Below are 23259 nucleotides of genomic sequence, written 5' to 3' on the forward strand. Positions count from 1 at the left end.
GGCTGGGCCTTTGTTCCAGGCTCCAGCCGAAATGAACTCCCTCTTCGGGTAGTCGCGGACCTTGTGCTAACACAGGCCCAGTCAGGTGTACCCAGCATCTCGGTGTGAGTCCGGTATTCCACCTCCTTCCAAGCGTTGTGCTCCATATCATTCCCCAGCAGACAATCGACTGGCACGGCAGGGCTTACGGCAACTCGAAGTGAACCTGCAACCCCCCCCCATTCAAAGGGAACCTCGGCCACGGGATAGTGACCTGTTCTGCCGTCAGCCATCGCAGCTGGGTGGAGTACATCGGGAATTACCTGCTCTGGAGACACCAGTTGACTACGCACCATAGTCATACTGGCTCCTGTGTCTCTCAGAGCCTCCCCTCTTTGGCCGTTGATGGTGACCCACTGCCCATACTTTGCGGTATTTGCGGGCACCTGGATCTTAGGAACCATCTCCCGTTCTCCCAGGGACACTAAAGTGACACCCGCCCACTCCCTTCCCTTAGTTAAGGGCATCTCCTCCCCGAGCACTGCACTAGCTACTCCGGGGGTCTTTCCTCCAGTGGGAGGGGGTGGTCGTTTCTGGCACTTCGGATCTCCTTTATAGTGTCCAACGCCACCGCACTCGTAGCAATGGACAACCCTTGGCTGCTGACTCTGGCCAGGATTAGGGTTTCTGGGTGGGTTAGCCTTAGAGGTGAATCCTGTTCCCTTCCCTTGGAAGTTATTTTGGGGGCCTTTGGAGAACTCCTTTTTCTTTTCCCCTCCCTCTTTCTTCTGGGGGGCGCCCTGTCCGGCCTTTTGAGTATCCCCTCCAGTCCCCCTTGTGGACACCCGGGTACTAGCCCAAATGTCCGCCTCCTCAGCAAGCTTCCGGGGACTGGTCAGCTTGCTATCCACCAGGTGTTGCCGCAGTTCAGGGAAACATTTCTCGAGCAGGTGTTCCTTCAGTACCAGGTCAAACAACTCCTCGTAGTTCCTCACTTCACTGCCCTGAATCCAACCTTCCATTGCCTTCTTCGCATAGTCCAGGAAGTCCACCCAATTCTGCGTGCCCAGTTTGTGACTACCCCTGAACTTCTGTCTGTACTTTTCGGGTGTTAGTCCAAACTTCCTTATGAGCGCCAGTTTCATGGTGGGGTAGTGGGTTTGCTCATCCTCTTCGAGGGCCAATAAAGCATCCCTACCAGCTGGAGGCATGTACTTGTACAATCCCCCTCCCCAGTACTTCTCTGGAACCCCATGGGCCCTCAACGAGACCTCATAGGCTGCTAGCCACTTGGCGATATCATCACCCACCCCATAGCTAGCCACTATGTCCTTTGGCAGGTATGGTTTAGATTCCCTGGTGATCTCTTGGGTTTGGCTGCCACCATTAGGAACAGGTTGTGCCCCGATTCTCAAGATCTGAAGATCTATTTCTTTCAGTCGTAATTCATGGGCCATCCTCTGCTCCTCCTTCTCCTTTTCCAGCCTTGCTAGGTCCCATGTGAGCTGTCTTTTCTCCCTCCGGTCCGTTAGCTCCACTTCAGACAAGCCACCGCTAGAGGCACTGCTGCCCTTCCTAGAAATGGTTCTGGGCCCTGCCGACAGGTTCCCCACCTCAGGTTGGTACATCTCAGCCCCCTCGGGGTCAGGCTCTCCATCCCTGTCTTCCTCCTCAGCCTTGCTTTCCCTGCGTGCCTCCCCCCAAGCCCTTAAGCTGGTTTGGAGTGCACCCTTCTTTGCTCCTGGGGGACAGTACACCCCCTCCCGCTGGCAAAACTCCCTGAGTTGGGCCACAGTGTACGTTTCTAGATTTTCTAGTACAAACTCCATCTTGCCCACTCAGGTTAGAGGACAGGTTTTTGTGCAGTAACTATGCAGGGGGGTACCTTTAATAATACCTCCTCTCACCACCAGAGTAAATTTGGAAAAAACAAAAACCCACAATTAGGAAGGCCGCTTTGAGAAAACTCCCGGTGTAGGCCTATGGACTACCCACCGTTATTGTTGAGTATACGTAGGCACAGCTCTATCCCACCACTGGACACCAATTTATGTTGGAAACAGCCCACTCCCACTCCGCAGGGTGGTGGTGGACTCCCCGAACACACTGTGGTAGCTTGGCTCGAGTGGTCAGGAAACAGGCACCGTGCTAAGCATACAATATACCCATACAATAACCATGCGTGCATCCGTTCCAAAAACGACTCTACACCGTAAAAATTATGAAAATATCTTTCTTTATCTTTTTCTCTTAGTTGCTGATTGGGAAAATAAATAAGTCAATCACAATATACAAATTTTAAATAGTGCAGGTCAAATAAATACTGTCTGGAGATTCAATAAATAGGGGTGATCATAAATATAAAGGACATAAATAACAGTGCAGGTAATACAGGCAATTAAATATTCTGAGGCAATAAATACTGTCACCAATAAATATTGTACACCAACAAGTCCTGTGGACCAATAAATATAGTGAAGCAATAAATAGGTTAACCACAATAAATACAGGGCCCCCCAATAAATAATTAAGAGTATACAGCAACACTCATGTAATCAGATCACTTTTCAATTCCTAAGGGCTGATTTGGCCCAGGCACAGCTTGTAGGGTTGTGGAAGGCTTGAGGGGTTCTACTCCCTGGCTGGGACAAGGCTGAGGCCTAAACTGAGGTAGATCAAGGGGGAATACCAGTGCCCTGGCTTTCTCTCTCCACACAACCTCTCTAGGTTAGTCCCAATTCACCCCTGGCACAGTCAGGTTGGTTCCAGCACCTCCCTAGCCCCTTAGAGCAGTCTCTCAGGTCTCCACAGGGCCTTAGGCGCCCTCTACTCCACTTACTGCCCTTTTTCTGATGTTCCGACGCCGCTGGAGTCGTGTCGATGCCGTGAGGCGGTTCCGGTTCGGTCTCGGCGGCCTCGGCACAATGTCAGTTCTAGACGACGCCGGTAGGCGGTTCCGGTCCGATGTCGGCGGCCTCGGTTCGATCTCGACCTCCGATTCGACGGCGTCGGGCAGTCTCTACTCGAGGTCGACCTCGGGCGGCTCCGGTCCGATGGCGCTCTCGGCTTCGATGACGTCGGCCGGCCTGGCCTCGATGTCGACTTCCGGCGACTCCGGGATGCGATCCTCACCCCCGACCTCCGGTGCTCCTCCTCTCAGGTTCCGGGCGACTCCGGAGTGCGATCCTCACTCCCGACCTCCGGTACACTTCACCTCGGTCTCCGACGACTCCGGAGGGCGGACTTCACTCCTCCGATGACGCCGCTCACTCGACCTCGGTTAACTTCCTCCTCGACCTTTGGTATTCCTCACGACCTCCGTCGGCGCCCTCTCACGACCTCAGGCGGCTCCGGGTACGACGTCTGCTTCTTCAGTCAGCGCCGCTTCTCCACCTTGGGCTCCAGGTCTTAGGCTACTCGACGCCGGACTCCAGGGAAACCAGTTTCCAGGTCAGGATCTTGCTGCTTTCTGCTTCTAAGGCCTGTTCCTGCTGTCCAGGTCCTTAGGCTGAGTTTTTCTGGCTTCTTCCCACACAGGGCTACAGGCTGGGATCCATCAGTAGGGACTAGTATCAAGGGTGGGTTTATGGACCCCACTCCAGGCACAAGTTTCCACCCCTGCTGCTTCACTCCTTCCTCCTTCACTGTTGTGCTGCTCTCTCTTCACCAGTCAGGTGCCAACTGCCAGCTCCAACTGCCAACACTCTGTCTTAACCTCCCAACATTCTAAACCGCCTCCAACTGTCACAGAGTTCTGGAATGTTCTGGAAGGTGCTGGTAGGTTCCAGTGGATGCTGGTGATGTCACAGGTGGCCACCATTTTGTGCTCCAGGCCCTCAGACAGAAGTTTCAGGGGTAGATAAAATGGCTCCCTGAATCTGCAGCAACACTAAAAAGTCTGGTGGTTCCCAAAAAGGAAAAATTCAAACAGGGTTTGAGGCAAAAGTGGGACAAAATAAATAATGATGAGGAGGGACCACCCAAAGGGCTGACAGGTCTAACAGTAATGTTATGTGTATCTTTTGCAAAGAGCTTTAACCCCTTCAGCGCTCATGACGGAGCCACTCCGTCATGAGCCACGGGTGCCGTGTGCTCATGACGGAGTGGTTCCGTCATGCTGCGGCCGTTGGCCTCCGCTCCTCCCACGCTGCGCTGATTCCCCGCCTGTGCGGGCGATTAGCGCAGTGGGCGGAGTCATGACGGAACCACTCCGTCATGAGCACAGCTCAACCATGGCTCATGACGGAGTGGCTCCGTCATGAGCACAGCGCCACCGCGCTGCCCCCAAACCCCCCCCCAGCGCTGCGGCGGAATTCCTGCCGCAGCCAAGGGGTTAATGCTCTACAGGAAACAACAAGGAAGTCTTTATTTGCCAGCTATTACAGCTGTGAATTTCCCCATCTACAACAGTTCTGGATGGACAGGGAAACCTATTATTGAGACAAAGGTAAACTTGGTTTCAGTACATTATATGCAATGTAGAGCAGGATTTTACACTCTTGTTTTGGGTATTTGAACCTCAATTTGGTGTATGCAAGAGCAAGAATGTGTTTAATGCTATATTTCTTAGTGTTAATCCAACATGCCCTCAAGACCGCTCTGTCCTTGATCTGATGGGTGATCTAATGGAATTCAGGCTTTGTATGTATGTTGGGTAGAACAGCCTGAGGTTAAAACAATGTGAATACATGGATTATTGAAGTAAGCGTGCAGCTCATGTTGACATAACTTAGTGTACTTTTCTAAATATAAACTGTTACAAATGTGTCCTAGTAGTATGTTACCTGAACTTGGGGTTTTTTACTTCAGGAGTTATTACATGGCGTGAGTTATATCTGGAGTTTTTTTATTTGCAGGTAAGTTTTCCATCTTTTAATTTGCAGGTAAGTATTGTTTTAAGCAAGTTAAACTTAACAGTATATGTGTATACATGTGTGTGTGTGTGTATATACACATACACAGGTTTGTATAAAAAAGACATTTATATACAAATATTTTGTTATGTTTTTTTTTTAAGTAATTGAATTACTATTTTAAGTAAAGATACATTAATTAGGTTAAAACTATTTTCATTTTAAATGTATTGTGGTTCATATGTAGAGTACAAAAATACAAATGTTACTTTAAAAAATAAGATTGATTTTATTTTTTAATATTTTATACATGGGAATGTTTTCCATTTTTCAAAAGTTTAAGGGGTAGTATGGGGTTTTTATAGTTCAATGAGGGTTAGGGATTTTAAGGGGGTTTTATGGTTCAGGAATGGGCAGTGTTTAGAGGTAGAAATGTTTAGGGTTCAGAAATGGACATTTCATAAGGGTAGAAAGGAGTTTGTATGGTTCAGTGAGAGGTAGAGTATGGGGTAATAAAGCGTTTTTAGTGTTCAAGGATGAGTATTGTATGGGGTAGTAAGGAGTATTTAGGTCTAAGGGGTGGGTAGAGTAAGGGGTATTAGGGCATTTTCAGGGATGGGTGCTGTTTAGGAGCAGTAAGGGAATTTAAAATGCAAGAAGGAGAGTTTAGGGTGCAGTGATGGACAGTGCAAAGGGATAGCAAGGAGTTTTTATGTTTCAAGGGTTAGTAGTGTTTAGGTCTTTAGGTTTAAGGGATGAGTTATGTTTAAAATGTAGTTAAGGATCTTAGTTTAATGGATGGGTTGTGTTTAGGGGTAGATTTTTATGGGTTAATTGATTTAGTTTTAGATTATGTTCATAAAGTAGAATGTAATTTGAGTTAAAAGTAATATTTTTTTATTTTCAAATAAACATTAGTTTAATTTGTTTTTAATTACAAAAAAGGAAAATAGCTATTCTACGTTATAGCTACTGTCATTTTATTATAGTATTATGTTAAAATATTAAATGTAAGAATTAAAAATAAACATGTATTTAAAATATATATTAAATGTTTGTTTTTAATTCTTACATTGAATGCTAAACTAAAATATAGTAGATATAAAAATAATAATGTAATGAAATATTTACTTAAATGTTTAAAGAATTAAAGTAAATATTATTTGATTGCATTATTAAGGTGTAATAGTGTAGTCACGATAGATCAGCAAGTGAATGTTGGTGCTTTTGAGAATTAGGAGCCGGAAGAAATACGAATCCGAGATTGGGGTCATACTGAATGACTATAGGAGCAAGAAGAACTTCCATGGCACCAAATAATTTTCAAAAGATCCCTAAAATTCCTTCTTTTTGAAAGAACCCTTAAACCTCCATCACAAATGTGGATTTTTCCCAAGATAAATATTTTCACTTTAATTTTTGGCTCTGCCTCTAGAAGTAAAGTTACTCTGTAATATCTTATTTGTTAATACTCTCTCTTGAATTACATCTTCAGTTATCGTCTTCCCCCATAGCTTTTTACTCTTAAAAGTTCCTTATACGTCGTCTTGTTACTGTAAAGTTCCTGTCATAGGCCACATATTCAACTGGAATTCACTGTAATCCCCTGCTGCTGTGCTTTGTGAAAGGAAAGTTGCCTTCCTCCCTAATCTGCTTAGGTATTTTTTGTGTCAGGGACTGGATTTGCTGGTATTTTCAGACTCTGAGCATTGAAAGGCTGCTGAATAGTCAAAAAGCATGTGCTCAGATACCTAATCATATTATCAATTAGGTAATTTCATTTGGTATATCTGAATTTTTGGGAAAAGCATCATTAACATGGGACAGAAAGAACACCATTGTCAGGTGTCACATGTGGGCTGAGTTCAGCATTGCCATCCCGACTTTGGTGACTATAAAAATCATGGTTTTGATGCTGCCATTGTTGGCCTGAATGATTGTAGATTTACTTTACCCAGCACATGTCAAAATAAACCAGTTTTGAGGGGTAGAAAGACTACTTTTTTACATGATCTAAGCAACCCATAACTAATGCCTGCGTGCCTACAATGCTTAGGTGCGTAGAGCATATGAGGAAGACATGCCCTATGTTGGGACTGACATGTCCCCGGAGTGACACAATTACAATGCTAGTTCACTGCATTAGCTTCAGTGGCTTTCCACATTGTAGTACCTTCCTTAGGAATAAAAGTCACATTTTCATATCTTGTCTCTGGGAGGATATGGGAAAATACCCTCAGCACTCTTGCAATATCTAGTTTAGTGGTGATGCTGAATGTTTGATGAGATGGGCCTAGAGATGATTTTTAATAAAAGCTGCCTTTCTCTGAGTAAAGCCTGGATAGTTATCAAACCAGTTTTGTGAGACTCCTTCCTACGGAGGCAGTCATTAATTCTCCAAGTCTTCTGATTAGATGTGAAATGCCTTTCTGAAAGAGCAACAACCATTTGTCTGCTTGGAGTTCGCTGACAGGTAGTCGTTTGGGAGTAATTACAAAGTATCCCCCCATTAGTTCTCTCCGGAATTTAAGTAGAGAGTGTGAAAGGGACCACCAATGGACACCTCAAACAGGCAGCCAGAGCTCTTAAGAGTAGTTTTAATTTTTTACTGGGAAATAGGGTTCTACTGAGAGGTTGGTCTTTGGTGGTGGCCTGTTTCCATCCATGTTGCATCCTTAAAAGATCACATAGCAGGCTTAACTTTGATGGAGTTTCAGTAAAGCAACAGTACCTATCTATAAAGTAGTCTGGGTTGAGTATGGCTACTTTCCGTGCATAGAATTAGGACCTTTTCGCCAATCAGTGTCTGGTGACCACTGTAGGAAACACTTCCATACACCTTCAGCAGCTCAGTATGCAACTTGACTTTGTGAAAAGCAGAGCAGATTATCCTTCTCTCTGTATATGCCTGTATAAAATGGCTTTTCCCTTGTACTCAAGAATTGTAAGTGCTTCTCAAGAGGCAGAGCACCTAGCCTTCCTATTGGTTTATGTCCATATTAGACAATAGATGGCACCTATAAAGGCTTACTTCGCTTTCCCACTCAGACTGGACTCTTGACTGTGGTCCTCAGGCAGAAGGCAACTTTGAAGAACTCTACAGGCCTGTGGACTCGAATGTGGCTAGCATAAGAGTGGCCGAGAAGGCAGTATCCCTCATGGATCCGTTGCTGGAGTTCCTGGAAGTTGATGAGCATAGGTATTTATATCCAGAACCAATGTACCTATTGGAGAAATTGGGTCAAACGTTTAACTGGGACCAGAAGCAGAGGGGCAGCAAACCCTGAACCTGCATCCTAGCTCAGTAGCTCCAGACGCTCCTCAGAAAAACTTTGTGAACATTTAAAGCATTTCTGTGTAACAGCCACAAGGGAATTGTCTCTGCCCCTGCTCCTCCAGCCGCATTTGCTGGAAGCTGTAAATAATTGTTTTTTCAAGGATCGCCTCTGGTGGCCATTTTCGGTAATTAATAATGCACATAGGCTTGTCAACCTTAACCCATATTTACTTTCTTGATTATATTTTTTGATATTTTCTTTATAAGTTCATATCCCCAGGATCCAATTTTTGTTGCTTTGGTCTCACTTTAATCATTACATACTTAATCGTTTTTTACTAAGATTGAGTATTTACTGATGTAATTGTTTTGCCGGTGGGTGCCTAAATACTCGTATTTCTCTGAGGAAATGCCTTCTACTTTGTGCCATTGATACCAGAGGTAAGTGTGCGTTTTCTCCTTGAAACAACATTTAGCTAACAAGGCACTAGATTTCTGCTTTAGACCGAGAATTTGCCCCAAGTACTAATCCATCTCTTACACTTTGCAAATGAACTCATTCCTATTTAGATGGCATGGAGTCTGCGTCACAGTGGAGTCTGAGAGCTTCACATTCTGTCCTCAAGATCTACTTGTGTAACTTCAATCTTTTGGTTATTCTATCCAGAATACTTTGGGGCACTTTCCAACAGTGTTAGCCACGTTACAAACACACTAACTACATAACAACCCACTTCCCAAACATGTCTAGTAACCTGCATTCCCACAGAGAGTGAGGAGAAGGGGCATAGCTCCCAGGTTTTCTGTGTCCATGCGTGAATTGATAGGCCAGTCCCAGTTTTTCGGTCTCGCCTGAGCCAGCGCATGCGCTGCTCTGGCGAGACATTTAGTAAGTGGGTTTCAAAGTGCTACCCACCACAGGCTTTTGCAGGCCACCAGCTGTCTGTTACGCGCACAAGCACGCGCGACGTGCACAGCTGCCTTCTGGCTTTCTCGCGTTAATCTCCTCCACTACCGCCTCCCTTCTCCCACTCCCTAGTAAGCCTCATGCCTCTTTATATTGTAGCAGGCCGCAGCCGCCAGCTTTGTTCACTTTTGCTCAACAGTGCTCAATCGCGGCACCCGCCCTTTACTTTAACCATGTTAAAAGTAAAGCACGGGTGCTGCGATTTTAGCAAAAGTAAAGAGATTTTTAAAAAATGTCTTTACTTTTGTGCAATCGCAGCACCCGCGCTTTACCTTAACATGGTTAAATGTAAAGCACCGGTGCCGCGATAGAAAAAAAATCTATTTCTTTACTTTTGCAGCTATCGCGGCACCGGTGCTTTACATTTAACCATGTTAAAGGTAAAGTGCGGGTGCCGCGGCATTTCATCCACCATTTTCTTTAACTTTTCTTTTATCTTTTCCCTCAAACGGAGCCTCCTCACCAGCCACACTGCGCCCCTGCACGCACCCTATGCGTTTCTCCCCACTGTCCCGGAGTTGTCCATTTTTCTTCAGTTTGCCATTAATTTATAACCAATCCATTTTGTCTTGTTTATTTTCTCAGCTCAACTCCCCCACCCTGCAGTACCACAATGATGTTCTAAATAGGCTTTCCTGCCAACAGACATTCCAATGTTGCTCATTGACTCACAATTACCCGGCAATTGCAGCCGGCCTGCCCCACCGAATGACTGGGCTGATGTGTAATGGGAGTCTGAATTGTTTTTGATTAACTGTTCTTTTATATAAAAGTGAAAAGAATGAAGTGGCAGTGCTGTTAGGTTTTGTTTGGAAAAAGCGCTTAATTGGTTCCATAAAACATGCAAAGAACCCACATGGAATTTCAGGCCAGAAGCCTCCACCGAAGTAAAATGACAGCTTTATCAATACTCCAGTGATATACACACTTCTGTTTTGGTACAAATAAAGGATTTCAAAGGAACTTATTTTCTTATTCTAATTGTGCGAAAATGTGAAATCTTTCATAAGCACCTCTACTTGCGCTCTTTGTGCCATGAAACTAAATAGAACATCCCTGCCGCACTTCTACACCCTCCCCCCCTCACCACAGAGCGCGTCTTTTATTTAACTTTCAGCCCATGCCACAGTGAAATTACTTCAATGCCATTTTCAAGTAGCGTTTTATCAAAACAAGTACAGTAACTCCATAGTCTTTTCCAATGCAACAGTCTTTTAGCATTCCCTACAGTCCATTTGCACTCTACAGTCTCTCAGCACTCTCTACAGTCTCTCAGCACTCTCTACAGTCTCTTAGCATTCTCTACAGTCTCAGCATTCTCTCAGCACTTCCTACAGTCTCAGCATACTCCGTATTCACTACAGTCTCTGCATTTTCTCAGCATTCTTTACAGTCTCGGAATGCACAACAGTCGTCTCGGCATGCACAACAGTTTTCTCAGCATTCACAACTGTTGTTTCAGCATTCACACCAGTCGTCTCAGCATTTAGAACACTCGTCTCCGCATTCACAACAGTTGTCTCATCATTGTCTTAGCATTCTCAACAGTTTCAGCATTCACAACACAAGCACTTTAACCAGCTTGAACAGAGGACGAGATTCCCTCTGTTTAAAAAGTATTTGTAAATCTAAAATTTATTTTCAGTATGGAAAAGTGCGTGCTTCAGAAGTATGAGTGCTGAAGCGTCGTGTGAAGCACTACAAGATTCATAAAGACATTCATCCTAGTAATAATCGTGTAGGAACTATATTAGATGTAACAACAAAATTAATTGTACTTACAAATATGTGCATTTGCTTTATGAAATAGTGACAACGTATCTATTTGCTGCCTTAAAATACTACCGAATCCTTGCTCTGCCAGCCCTCCCTCCGTTTTATACCACACTAAACCATGGGGAGGGGTAAATGTATAATCTGCTGTGTCAGTCTGACTGACTCTGTCTGTCTGACTGACTCTGTCTGTCTGCATCTGTCTGTCTATCTGTCTGACTATATCTGTCTGTCTGTCTCCGTCTGTCTGAGTCTGTTTGTCTGACTCTGTTTGTCTGACTCTGTTTGTCTGACTCTGTTTGTCTGACTCTGTTTGTCTGACTCTGTCTGTCTGACTCTGTCTGTCTGACTCTGTCTGTCTGACTCTGTCTGTCTGACTCTGTCTGTCTGACTCTGTCTGTCTGTCTGACTCTGTCTGTCTGTCTGACTCTGTCTGTCTGTCTGACTCTGTCTGTCTGTCTGACTCTGTCTGTCTGTCTGACTCTGTCTGACTCTGTCTGTCTGACTCTGTCTGTCTGACTCTGTCCGACTCTGTCTGTCTGACTCTGTCCGACTCTGTCTGTCTGACTCTGTCTGTCTGTCTGACTCTGTCTGTCTGTCTGACTCTGTCTGTCTGTCTGACTCTGTCTGTCTGTCTGACTCTGTCTGTCTGTCTGACTCTGTCCGACTCTGTCTGTCTGACTCTGTCCGACTCTGTCTGTCTGACTCTGTCTGTCTGACTCTGTCTGTCTGTCTGACTCTGTCTGTCTGTCTGACTCTGTCCGACTCTGTCTGTCTGACTCTGTCCGACTCTGTCTGTCTGACTCTGTCCGACTCTGTCTGTCTGACTCTGTCCGACGCTGTCTGTCTGACTCTGTCCGACGCTGTCTGTCTGACTCTGTCTGTCTGTCTGACTCTGTCTGACTCTGTCTGTCTGTTTGACTCTGTCTGACTCTGTCTGTCTGACTCTGTCTGACTCTGTCTGTCTGACTCTGTCTGTCTGACTCTGTCTGACTCTGTCTGTCTGACTCTGTCTGACTCTGTCTGTCTGACTCTGTCTGTCTGACTCTGTCTGACTCTGTCTGTCTGACTCTGTCTGACTCTGTCTGTCTGACTCTGTCCGACTCTGTCTGTCTGACTCTGTCCGACTCTGTCTGTCTGACTCTGTCCGACTCTGTCTGTCTGACTCTGTCCGACTCTGTCTGTCTGACTCTGTCCGACTCTGTCTGTCTGACTCTGTCCGACTCTGTCTGTCTGACTCTGTCCGACTCTGTCTGTCTGACTCAGTATGTCTACACAATATTTAACAAAGACAGCAGTACAATAACCACCTAGATCAATCCCATCACAGCAACATCAATCCATAAGAGCTATATCGCTATACCAATCACTGCAAGGAGGAAATGCAGTCAAACGTCTATTAATATCAATAATCGCTGCCTGAAAAATCAGTCAAACACACAGTATAGCCAACAAGCATTGCCCTGGCCAATAGGTCTCGCCTTTGGGACATTATAAGTGTTTAGCCAAGCAACAGTTGATGTTGTTGCACCAAGGATATTGTGCTGCATAACTAAATACTTATTAGGTCTCAAAAGCGAGACCTATTGGCTATACCAAGGATCTGATTAAGGCTAACACCGTAATTACAGAAATGGTGTTTGGTATATGTGAGTAATAAAAAAAAAAGTTCAGAAATAGACCTCTTACATTATACTTATTTTTGAATAGAAAATGCCACAGTAAACAAACCTGATAAACGATCAGCTTTTAAATGAACCCTGCCTTTTCTATACAGAGCGGAGACTGCCACATCCCGGTGATTGGTAAAACAGTAACTCATATCTTTAGATAAAAGTCTAGTTTAACAAATGGCCTTAAATGCCGCTCTCAAGCTCTGTGTGAGGACACTGAGGCGGGCTGCAGAAAAGTAGCTCGAACGCCAATACCACCACAAGATATTATTTTCAAATAACCTCACCTTGGTGAATTTTCGCCAAGCAGTTCACACATGTGCTATGATAAATAACAGCTATACATTTTTTTCTCTTTTAAATACTGTAGGCTTGTACAGCACTCTCTGAAGGAGTGAGGGGCAAGGCAGGCAATGTTGTGTCGAGGGCTCACAGTCCAAACCGTCATGGGGACTGGATGACCGCTAATTGAAATCAGCGCCCTGCCGGATCCATTTAGATCCGTCATCCATGTGATGGCGCAGCCTTTTGTGAACACCACCCCTTTTCCATCTCGTCTCAGGGAGAGGTGGGATAACGAAGTCCTTCTGTTCCCATCGTCTGACGAGATGGGAATGAAGGTATGCAAACTCTCTGTTTACACTGCCCGGGGAAGCACGGAGCTGAAGCTTAAATGGCTCGACGTGCTCAATCAGCGAGCTTGCATCACGTCACAGGTGATGTGACGCGATGCGCATGGTTGGCCAGTGAGGGCCAGGGTGGGCAAAAGGTAATCCTGGTAAAATCTGCGACAGCAGGCACAGGCGTATGTGCCTGTCAGAAATGCCTGACTCACTAGGAGACAGTGCTGTCAGTAATGTTAGGGGAATATTACTATCTATGAATTAAGAGGCTGCAGGAATTGTGAGGGAGCGATGGGGTCCCAATGCCAATGATAGCGAACCGCCCCTGTCCTATCCTGACTGTCCCCATTGATGAAATGGCCAACACAATAATGGTTACTTTCTATTAAATGTATTGTATGTAGTATGTGTTGTTTATATTTAAACTAATTTGGTAATTCGCAGTGAAAACTATAGTTTTTTTTTTTTATTCAGCGTAGGAAACAAACGTAGTACAGACAAATTTGCAGACTCTCCAATCACATATAATAAATAGACAATAAGTTTAACAAATTTCATAATCCATTAGTACATAATAAATAAGATGCACAAAATATACTAAGAGGCAGAGAAGATAAAACCTATTGCATATTAAGTCTCACATTTTAAAATCCATGGTAAAAAAAGACATAAATTCATACTCCATTTTACATGATGTATAAAACCAGCATTCTAAACGTCAAATCTATGATAACGTGTGACCCCTAGCTTAATAACCTATATAATTACACTCTTCGCCTGGAAATTCCACATTAATAAATGACATAGTATCAATTATGTGTGTGATTGCAACATAGCCCTTACATGTCATCCCAAATCTCCACACTGCCCCTATCCTCTTTGTGTAGGCCTCCTAAAATTTGTAAGTCCTCTCCATCTTTTGTAGCCACAGGGTCAATGTAGGCAATTTCTGAGTTCTCCAATATTTTGTAAAATTAAAGATCTGGCTACTGCTCTGGCAAGGGACACGAAGAGTTGCTCGTATGAGAGCTGCTCAATTACGTAGGTGAAGCCGAATAGCACCAGCGATGCACATGGAAGAATAACTAATTAAACACATTTACTGATAAAGCTAAAAACCTCTTCCCAAAAGTGTTGTAATTTCAGACAAGTGAAAAATGTGTCCAGTTCCCTGCCTCAGGCAGATTACATCTAAAACAATCATTCGGTAGCGTAGGAAACCATTTATGGAGCCTGGAGGGAGTGTAATAGGCCACCCATCTAGATAGGAAGGACATTCTTTGAAAGTTGGCCGCTCTCAATGCCCTGTGGCCAAGCTCAGACTCTTAGCCATTCCTGTCTACTAAACCTGCAGTTAGTTTCCGGAGCGATTTTTGGGAGCATTAATTCAATGAGGTTCTTGTTCTTCTCCTGGCGTAGTACCTTGTAGCAGTTGCCAATGCCCGATAGGTTTGATTCAAAGGCAGCTTTTAAAATTACTCTTGTACTCTCACTGATTCCTCTGAAGTTAATCAGGAGAAAGCATGAAATATGCCTAAAACTTAGCCAGAGGTCACGTCTCCATGTTTCAAAATTGTCACAAAAGCATCCCACGTCATCTGATTAGTACCATTATAAAAATCGCTGAATTCACAAAAGCCCAACAAAATATAAGGCTGTACCCCTTTTTGTGGGAGTTTGTGGCCCCATACCTCACAGTCACAAGGAAAGTAGTATGCATGACATGATGGAATATTATAGTTTTTAGGAAATCGCTGAATGCGGCTTAATAGTATATTCACCACCTTATATCTTTTTTTTTGTATTTGTGGTAACTTTGCAGTTCGCAGAAATGTTGGTAGCTTAATAGCACTCTCCCTTAAATAAAAATTTATCAAACTTCGAGAAAGGGGACAGAAGCTGAGTTGTTAAGCTAAGTAATGCAGCTTGGTAATAAGTAGCTAAATGAGGTACCGCAAGACCTCCCTGATCTACATCCAATTGTAAAATAGAATACTTAATGCAAGATTTTCTTTTAGCTCAAAATAAACTCCCGAAGCACCTTATCGACTTCATTAAAATATGAGATTGGAATCTTTAAAGGAAGATTTAAAAATAAAAATAACAACAAAAAAAGAATTGACATTTTATTTCTTGTATTGTATTCATACTTCTTGTATGTGCATTCTACTTACCGCAGAGCACTCTGCCGGGCCCGTGTTTGTTATACACTTAATAAAACTAGGCAAAATAAAAAAAAATGCTTTCCGTGTTGACTCTTAAATTCTACATAAAGATCGCCTCTTCTTTGTGCTGTTTAGGCATTGCTGCGTACAGGCGACCATTGTTGACTTTTTGTATGTATATTTTTATTTCTTCAGATCTATGAAGCACAGCCAGAGGTGTCTAATGCATTTAGAACATCTGAGTTTATTCCTCTTTCTCGATTACTATCAATGGTGATGATCACAACTGTCCCTCCTGTCTGCAACAAAGTCATGTATACCCAAGGATTAAATGTAAGAATAATCTCTTACCGCTAACTATGTTTGCTGTACATGTATACCCTTTTCTTGGTGGAAAGAGTTCTGCATAGAAATTTCTGTATGCCTGAATCTTGTATTCACCCTAATTAGGTGGAAGCTTGTGTTTGTTAATTTTAAGTTTGATACCCTTATCTATAAGAGGTTATGCTTATGTGTTGGGATTCGTGACTGAGTGCAGCGACAACAGAGAATGGTACTGGCACTGTGTCATTGTGGTAACTTTTAAGTACAGTTGGGGTACAGTTTATGTTGCAACTTCTCCCTGCCTGTTGCATGGTGCTGATGAACAGTCATTCTGGGAAAGTGCCATGTAATTGATACAGGGTCCTTAGCAGCTGTTTTCAATGGGCTAAGTAAGCTAAGGGCTCAATTTTGTATGCTATTTACATCCACTGCAACTCTCACCTTCTGTAACTTTATTTCCACCAATGAACTTTTTTTAGTGATTGACATTTTAAATGTCTCAGTACTGCATTCTTATTTCTGCTTGTTCTTTGTGATTGTGTAGTATGGTTTTGGGGACCAATGGCTCACTCACGGAGAACTTCATCTTTTGCTTGGTAAGCCCAGAACTTAGATAGCAGGTTAATGTGCTCCAAGCAGTCTTTAATCATTTTTTTTAATTGGATCTTTTTCCATATAGGATGTGGACTTTACCTTCAACTTGAAGAGATTACCTGTTGGAATAGGGTTAACCGTATTTACCATGGTACTCTAAAAGAAAAGGTAGCATTGGTAATGAAAAGCGAATTATCTGCTCTGTTCCCTAACACCAGACATACGTTCCCATATGTTCAGTGTTGATGAAATTGGTGCGATGAGATCTCGGAAAAATAACCGTTTTGTGTGTTTTATGGTATTTTTTTCTTTATAATATGCTTAATTCTCATTTCAGCTGCCAAACCATATAGTAAAGCAGACCACCTTAACACTCTTATCATCTGTATTGAGGAGAGCACACAGTACAATAGATCATTGTTTAAACGAAGAATTGTGGCAAAAGTCAGAAATCTACTCTTCAGTTGTCATGGAAGAATTTGTACAAAAGTTCAGAGAAGCTCTCAGCAAGGTACACATCTTCTGGTTTTTTATTTAAATAGTTTTAGATTGTGTAAAATGTATTTTCTTGACATCATAGCTGCACATGAAAAAAACTCAAATATTTTCCAAGGACCATGAAACAAAATGCAAAGTACCCAAGTAGCATCAAAATGCAAAGTGCTCAAGTGACATCTCCTAGCCCTGATTATTTTAACCTTTAGTATTTATGCATCTGCTGTAGAACCATTGCAAATAATCTCCAAATTGGTAACATTTAGAACAGTTTCCTAATTATAATGCGTTTCTTCCCCTTTACACAGATGACAACATTTGCAGAACGCCTTCTTTGATTTTCATTCTTTCTGAGGTTACTTATCTTATATAATATGAATTAGATGCTGTTGTAACTTTTAGTTTTTGGCACTCACATTGAAAGGAAATGTGATATTATATTGAACTGTTTGTACATTTGAATATTATTTTCCCCCTCTGTCTTTTTTCCCCCTACCATTCGGAGAAGGCCTTTTCTCCTGTATTATTGTTGCCTGGAAGCAGCTTACTGTTTTCATTCTGTCTTTCCACACGAAATAAAGGTTTTTTCCTGCCCTTTATACTCTGGAGCGTAAGGCACAATTAATACCTTTTAAAGTCCGAATTTTTTAGCCGCTATAATTTCTATAACTTGTTTAACATAAAAAAAGTAGAGTTATTAGCCTAATCAAGGAATGTTACACACTTCCCCTTTCTTGGTTTACTCGTCTTTCCTTTTTTCTGCTACACTGGACTCTCTCAGAGTTTATTTTTGTGAAGTACTCGTTTACACAAATCGCAATCACCGTCCATTTAACCATCTGGTCAGGAGCCTGCAATTCGTGAATAGGCAGGTTTTTAATTGTTTCCAGAAGGCAGAATAATAAACCTTAAGGGGAAGGCAATGGGCAGTAAGTTTAAGGACTTGTACTCTGCCTTCTGTCTGTCTAATTTTGAGATGCGACATGGCTGGACAGAGGGCATGGTCAGAGGAACGAATGTTCAGAGTCGAGCACTAATGTTGAAATGTTGATGACAAAGTCTGTCCATGGGTTATGGGCTATGCAGAGGGACCTAACCATGTCATGTTGTTCCATTGGTAGCCAGTGGAGTTTAGTGGGCATGCTACTGATATGTAGGTATTAGTATAGTTGCTGCATTCTGAAGTCATTGCAACATTTTAGGCATCCCTAGGTGTAGAACATTAGACCTACAAAGATCATAGATTCTACAAAGCAATATACAGGAGAATATTCTTAGTTAAAAACAGCAGAAACTTGTTACTGCTCCAGCTTGGGAAAAGGAGGACACATTTCTGCCTGGAATCTAAGCCCAAGTTACTGGAGACTGGTGCAGGTTTAGGTTAGAATGTTTTCATTGCTGCTTCCAAACAAACACAATACCTGACCACAGTATTTCTTTCTCACACTCACTTGCCTCCATTCTCCCAATATTCCAGCCTAAACCCTTCTAGGTAAAAGCCTGCAATGCCACCCCTCTTTCCCAAATATTGAAATCTAGTCTGGTATCCCTGTTTTTTTCTTGTGTGATAGGGTCACAGTCTACATAGGCTAAATCCATCGCCTATTGACGAACAGCATGTGCAAAGATACCCAAGGCCATGGCTAGCTGCCCAGCTCCCTTCATCAGTTGAGTAAAAAAAAATGGCTCCTTTCCAGAGGAATTATGTGGTAACGGGAGCAGATGGTTTCTCAGATTTCCGTCACAATATAGCAAACTGTAGGATCCCATCTAAGTTCAGTCCTGTTGGGCAAACTAGGAAGTGCAACATTTTATGCAGCCAGACGCTCACTATCAGGCTGTGTCAACATTGCTTAAATGATTTTATGCCCCATCATGGAGTACTGGCGCACAATTATGCAGTGGGCGTGGTATGTTTGTCCAGAAATCCAGAGTGCATAGAGCGTGATATGCACAGATCAGTACTTTAGTCTTGCTGCCATTCAGCTTTAAAAAGTCCTTCATTCATGCGTCGTTTACATCCAGGCTGATCTTAAAGGATTGGTCAGCATTGGGGTTGGAAGAGTCATGAGGTCAAAGATATGGCGTATGGATGTTGTTGTGTCACCATAAATGGGTTTTGCACCTTGATGGTGTAATGCCGAATGTCTTTATTGGTCGATTTATCATGTGGTTAGATGGGCAGGCTCCCATCGGAGCAGGAACGATATCGTAATCACACGGAAGAGGTTCCTGGAGGCTCAGTTACACACTGCTCAGAGTAAAATAGAAACTGGCGGTGCCCCCACAAAAGGTCTGTATCCCAAGTTTGCGGCAGGCATTTTCTTTGGGACGATGTGGAGCAGGAGCCAAATTGAAATAGATAGATACATCGATTGACCTTCCTGAAAGCGTTGAGCTTTCTTTGTGATTAAGAACCCTCTTAGATCCATCAGTACTCTGGTGTAGATTTGAATTGGAAGACTGAGAACATTGAAATTCAGGTGAAGGCTATTGAGACAATATTGGTGGGCAAAATATCATGATTTTGTTGATGCTGATAATAACTGGGAGAAAACTGATCTGAGTGTTCAGTCCTGAAGATTCTGGTTTTGGAGAGATGTCTTTTTTAAAACATTACTCAGATGGAACCATGTTGAAGTTGGATTCCAGAAGTGAGCTCCTGGACAACTTGAGGCGGTAGAGGGAAACTCGGAGCACTGGCTGCAAATTGATAAAGGGTTATCAGAGGTGTTGGCGGAACAAACTGTGTAGGAGCACAAACTGGTGAAGAAACCCTATTGACTCCCTTCATTTACTTTCTTCACGTTCTTCTAAGATGAAGATGTTCTTAGCGCATTGCTAATGTTTACTTTTTCTGAGTAAGGGGAATCGGGTCCTTAAAGAGCTAATTTAAATAATATAGGTGTGTTTGTTAAAACACATGCTTTTGTTCTTTCCAAACTTAAATACCTAGATGCCATAGCCAGGTAAAAGTTGTTGTTGACCATCAAAAAGGAGTCTTTGAGACTTGTCCTTGTGGACTCTGAGTTTTCTAGCAAAAAGTGGAGCATCTGGAAACAAGTACATCTTTGCTCAAGTTGATTTTATTAAAAACGTTCTTGTGGGTCTCCATTTGGAATCTAGTTGACTCTTTTGTTCATAAAGAGCTATGCATTCTATTGCATGTGTTTGTAGGGGAAGGAGGCAGGAATTAATAACCATATATTAAGAAAGTGGAATGCGAACTGCGATCACAGTTGAGACTTTGACCAGGAGACTCAGAAGATCTGGTGACCCAAGGTAAGTACCCGGGAACCCCAAGGAGGCTGTGTGCAGAGTGGAAACACAGATGCAAACTCAACAGAAGTCTACAGGAAAGTCGTGGTTGCAGTTTTGAAGAAGGACCCTTCCCAGTGGACTTTGAAGAAACCCTATGGAAGACCGAAGGTTTAAGAGTCCCCACACCGATGGATACCCAAGGAACCAGGATACATACACCAGGGAATCCTGGCAAAGACTGTGCGAGTCCAGTGGAATCCAAGGGTGGATTTTTGAAGATAAAAACCTGCAAGCAGAGGGGACCGAGTTTATGCCACTAGGAGGTGACCAGGAGGCCCAGAAGAGCAATGTCCGCCGATGACCACATATGCAAGAGTGATGACGGTGACCTTGTCGCTGCAGCTGTGAGGACCCGACAACACTGACGAAGACCAGGAGCCGTTCACGAACTGTCCCACTTCGGAAGTCGAGAACCAGGGGGTCGGTGTTCGGTGGGAGCACAATCAAGCCTAGACAGCAGCAACAGACGTGGAAAACAGTGAAGGAGCAACGTTGGGACCGCAAGGTCCAAGGAAATCGCCAAGTGCATGAGAGTCAGAACAGGCTCCAAGCAAACAGGAGCACCCACTGAAGCAGAAGACCCACAGGCTGAAAGCACAGGAGTCGCAAGAGGCCCTCGAGCAGCTCACCAAAGATGAAGGCCCACAGTGCAGAGGATGCGGAGAGAATGCTGATCTTGGCGGGAAGAGATGCTGGATGTTGGAGCTTCTTGTTGCCTGAAGATCTCGAGTGCAGAGCCTACAAGCCTTGACAACAGCAAGTCGACGCGGTGCACAGGGGTATGGCCGCAGTGGTTGCAAGCGGGGATACTGGCCTCAAAATTGCAGAGTACAGGTCAGGCCTCGATGGAGTTGCAGAACCACCACCTGTGTCCCATGAGCCTTTTGATGTCTGTGGGGCGTCAGGAGCAGCAGACCGGTTAGCTTGGTTGTGGTGCCTGCAGATGCAGGGGAGTGAGTCCTTCACTCACAGGGAGATTACTTCCGGTGTCCTTGATGCCTACAGGTCTGTTGAAGAAGCACAGACACAGACAACAAAGACGACTTGCAGAACGGGGAGACCAGGAGCTGCAGGATTCTTCCTTGGTGCTGTCTCGGTTTTAAGCAAAGCCAAAGTGTCCAGACGGTCGAAGAGTGACTTGGTTTCAGGCTTGAGTCATGTCCCACGATGAATCTAAGGACCCACCCAGATGTAAGCTTCTTAATACCCTAACAAAGTGGTTAGGGCGACTTAGGGGTCCCTCCAGAGGAGGGGCTGGACAGAGGGGTGGATACTCCCTTTTCCTTTGTCCAGTTACGCACCAAGGTGGGAGCTAAGCGCTGCCAGAACTGGTTCTAACTGGAGTATGCAAAGAGGGCACCAAATGTGCCCTTCAAAGCAGTCTGGTAGCTCTGGAAAGGACTTCCACCCTAGCCCAATACACAAGTCCTGTCTGGGTGATGGTCACACCTCACTGTGACAGGAAACCTATTGTTCTACCTTACCCTGCTTGAGGTCAGCTCAGCAGCAGGAGGACAGAATCCTGCCGAGTTCAAGTGCAAGGATGAACTCTGATGACTCTCACGAGGCGTGCGATGCCCGGTTACTTTGATCTTGAGAGACTCTCCCGATTAATTCGGATTGTGTACAACAATGGATTCTTATAATTGCGGTCTATATTACCGTTGAGGACTTCACAAGCTTGGTCCTCACAAGGGAATTCGCCTTTACCCAGGGGACATTACCGGCCTGGTTGGGACCCTTCACTCTTCCTTGACATGCCTGTGATGCCTGTGCGGCACCAGGATTAGGTTGCCCACTTACGCCCTGAAGAAGACTCACAGTGGAGGTTTAAGTCACCCTCTATGCACTAGTCGAAACGTCAACGCTCCCCTACCTATACGAGGTCTGTACCTACATTACTCCCCCACCTTCGGATATTGCATTGATGCTTTTATAAAAAACTGTACAACATGATGTAAATATTTTCTCTAGGACAGGTCTTTCTGTACTGGTCTTTTTTACCAGTCTGCTTTTTGAATTCTTGAAATAAGCGTGTTTTCTCAAACAGTGACTTCTACCTATCACTATCCATCACGAGCACGCCCATCCCTCATTCCTCTTTTCGTGCAACCTTTTATATCTTTTCAAGTGCCTAATAAATTGTGATTTAATTCAAGTATATGGAATAAATATACTATAACTGAAATAATCTTTGGCGCTTCTCTTTGTTTAACATTAATTGTTTGCTGTGAATAACTCCTATCTTGCTACTACGGTACGTAGTTGTTTTCCTTCATGGTAATAATTACTAGTGTTTGACTGTTATTGCAACACACGCTTTATATATTGCAATTTAGTTCTCCTTTAAAGCAGTCACGGACCAATTTTTCATTCCCGCATTGTACCCATGTCTGGTGACGATTATTGGGTTACCCCATTATTCTGTAATGGTTCAGAAATGAAAGGCCTGCCTTAGGGGGTGACTTAATAGGTTTTAAGTGTAGTGACCTCAAATATAACAAAACTTATATCTGTTGTAAGTGATGCTAGCACCAGCTTACACGGACTGCAATGGCACGCCTGTAGTCAGAGTTTGAGTGGTCTCTCATAGGCGGCACAATACAGGTCCCTCAATCTGCTGACGGATTGCTGTGCGATGTAGCAGTGATCTCGATCCCAGTCGAGACGAGAGTCCCAGGATCGGTCATGGAGTCCGATATCTTTGTTGCATTCAAGGTAGTCGTGCCACTCTGACCAAAAAAAGAACAGTAAAAAATTGAAGGGGTCTTCGACTTTGCCCTATCAGTCAAAGTCATCCGACAAGACAAGGGAGTGTCGTTACTCGAGGCCTGGTTCTGCGGTTGAGCTAGCGCCTGGGTCGACTCCGAGCCTCCCCGCATTTCTAGAAGCCGGAGCAACCCCGGCTCAATTCCAGTAGTTTTTTATGTGGTCATGCTCCTCATATTTTAGAGGCCTGTTTCCGCTGGATCGCCTTAAGGCCCCATGGATTCAGGAGGGGCCCATACTGGTTCTGCTCCTGTACCAGCGACAGTCCGGTCCATTGGATCCACAGATGGATCCGGACAAGAGCTATTCGTACGATATCGCCCTTCCACGGCGCCGGCCCCAAGCTCACGCTTCCAGCGCCACTGGCACCTTCCCAATGGCTTACTCTCCATTCTAATCCCAGACTCCTACATGGAGCCTGAGGGGCTTATGATCCTGAACCTTAT

The 23259-nt window shown here is 44.0% G+C and overlaps 1 protein-coding gene across 1 annotated transcript in view; it reads left to right on the top strand.

Moving 5' to 3' along the window:
* Positions 1 to 23259, top strand: part of URB1 (URB1 ribosome biogenesis factor) — an 801240-nt gene that overhangs the window by 141178 nt on the left and 636803 nt on the right. The window contains exons 10-11 of the mRNA XM_085623119.1: positions 15506 to 15643; positions 16566 to 16739. Of these exons, the coding sequence (XP_085479245.1) occupies positions 15506 to 15643; positions 16566 to 16739 (312 nt within the window). The remainder of the gene's footprint in view (positions 1 to 15505; positions 15644 to 16565; positions 16740 to 23259) is intronic.

The sequence above is a fragment of the Triturus cristatus genome, chromosome 8 (genome assembly GCF_964204655.1).
Source record: "Triturus cristatus chromosome 8, aTriCri1.1, whole genome shotgun sequence".
Taxonomy (NCBI): domain Eukaryota; kingdom Metazoa; phylum Chordata; class Amphibia; order Caudata; family Salamandridae; genus Triturus; species Triturus cristatus.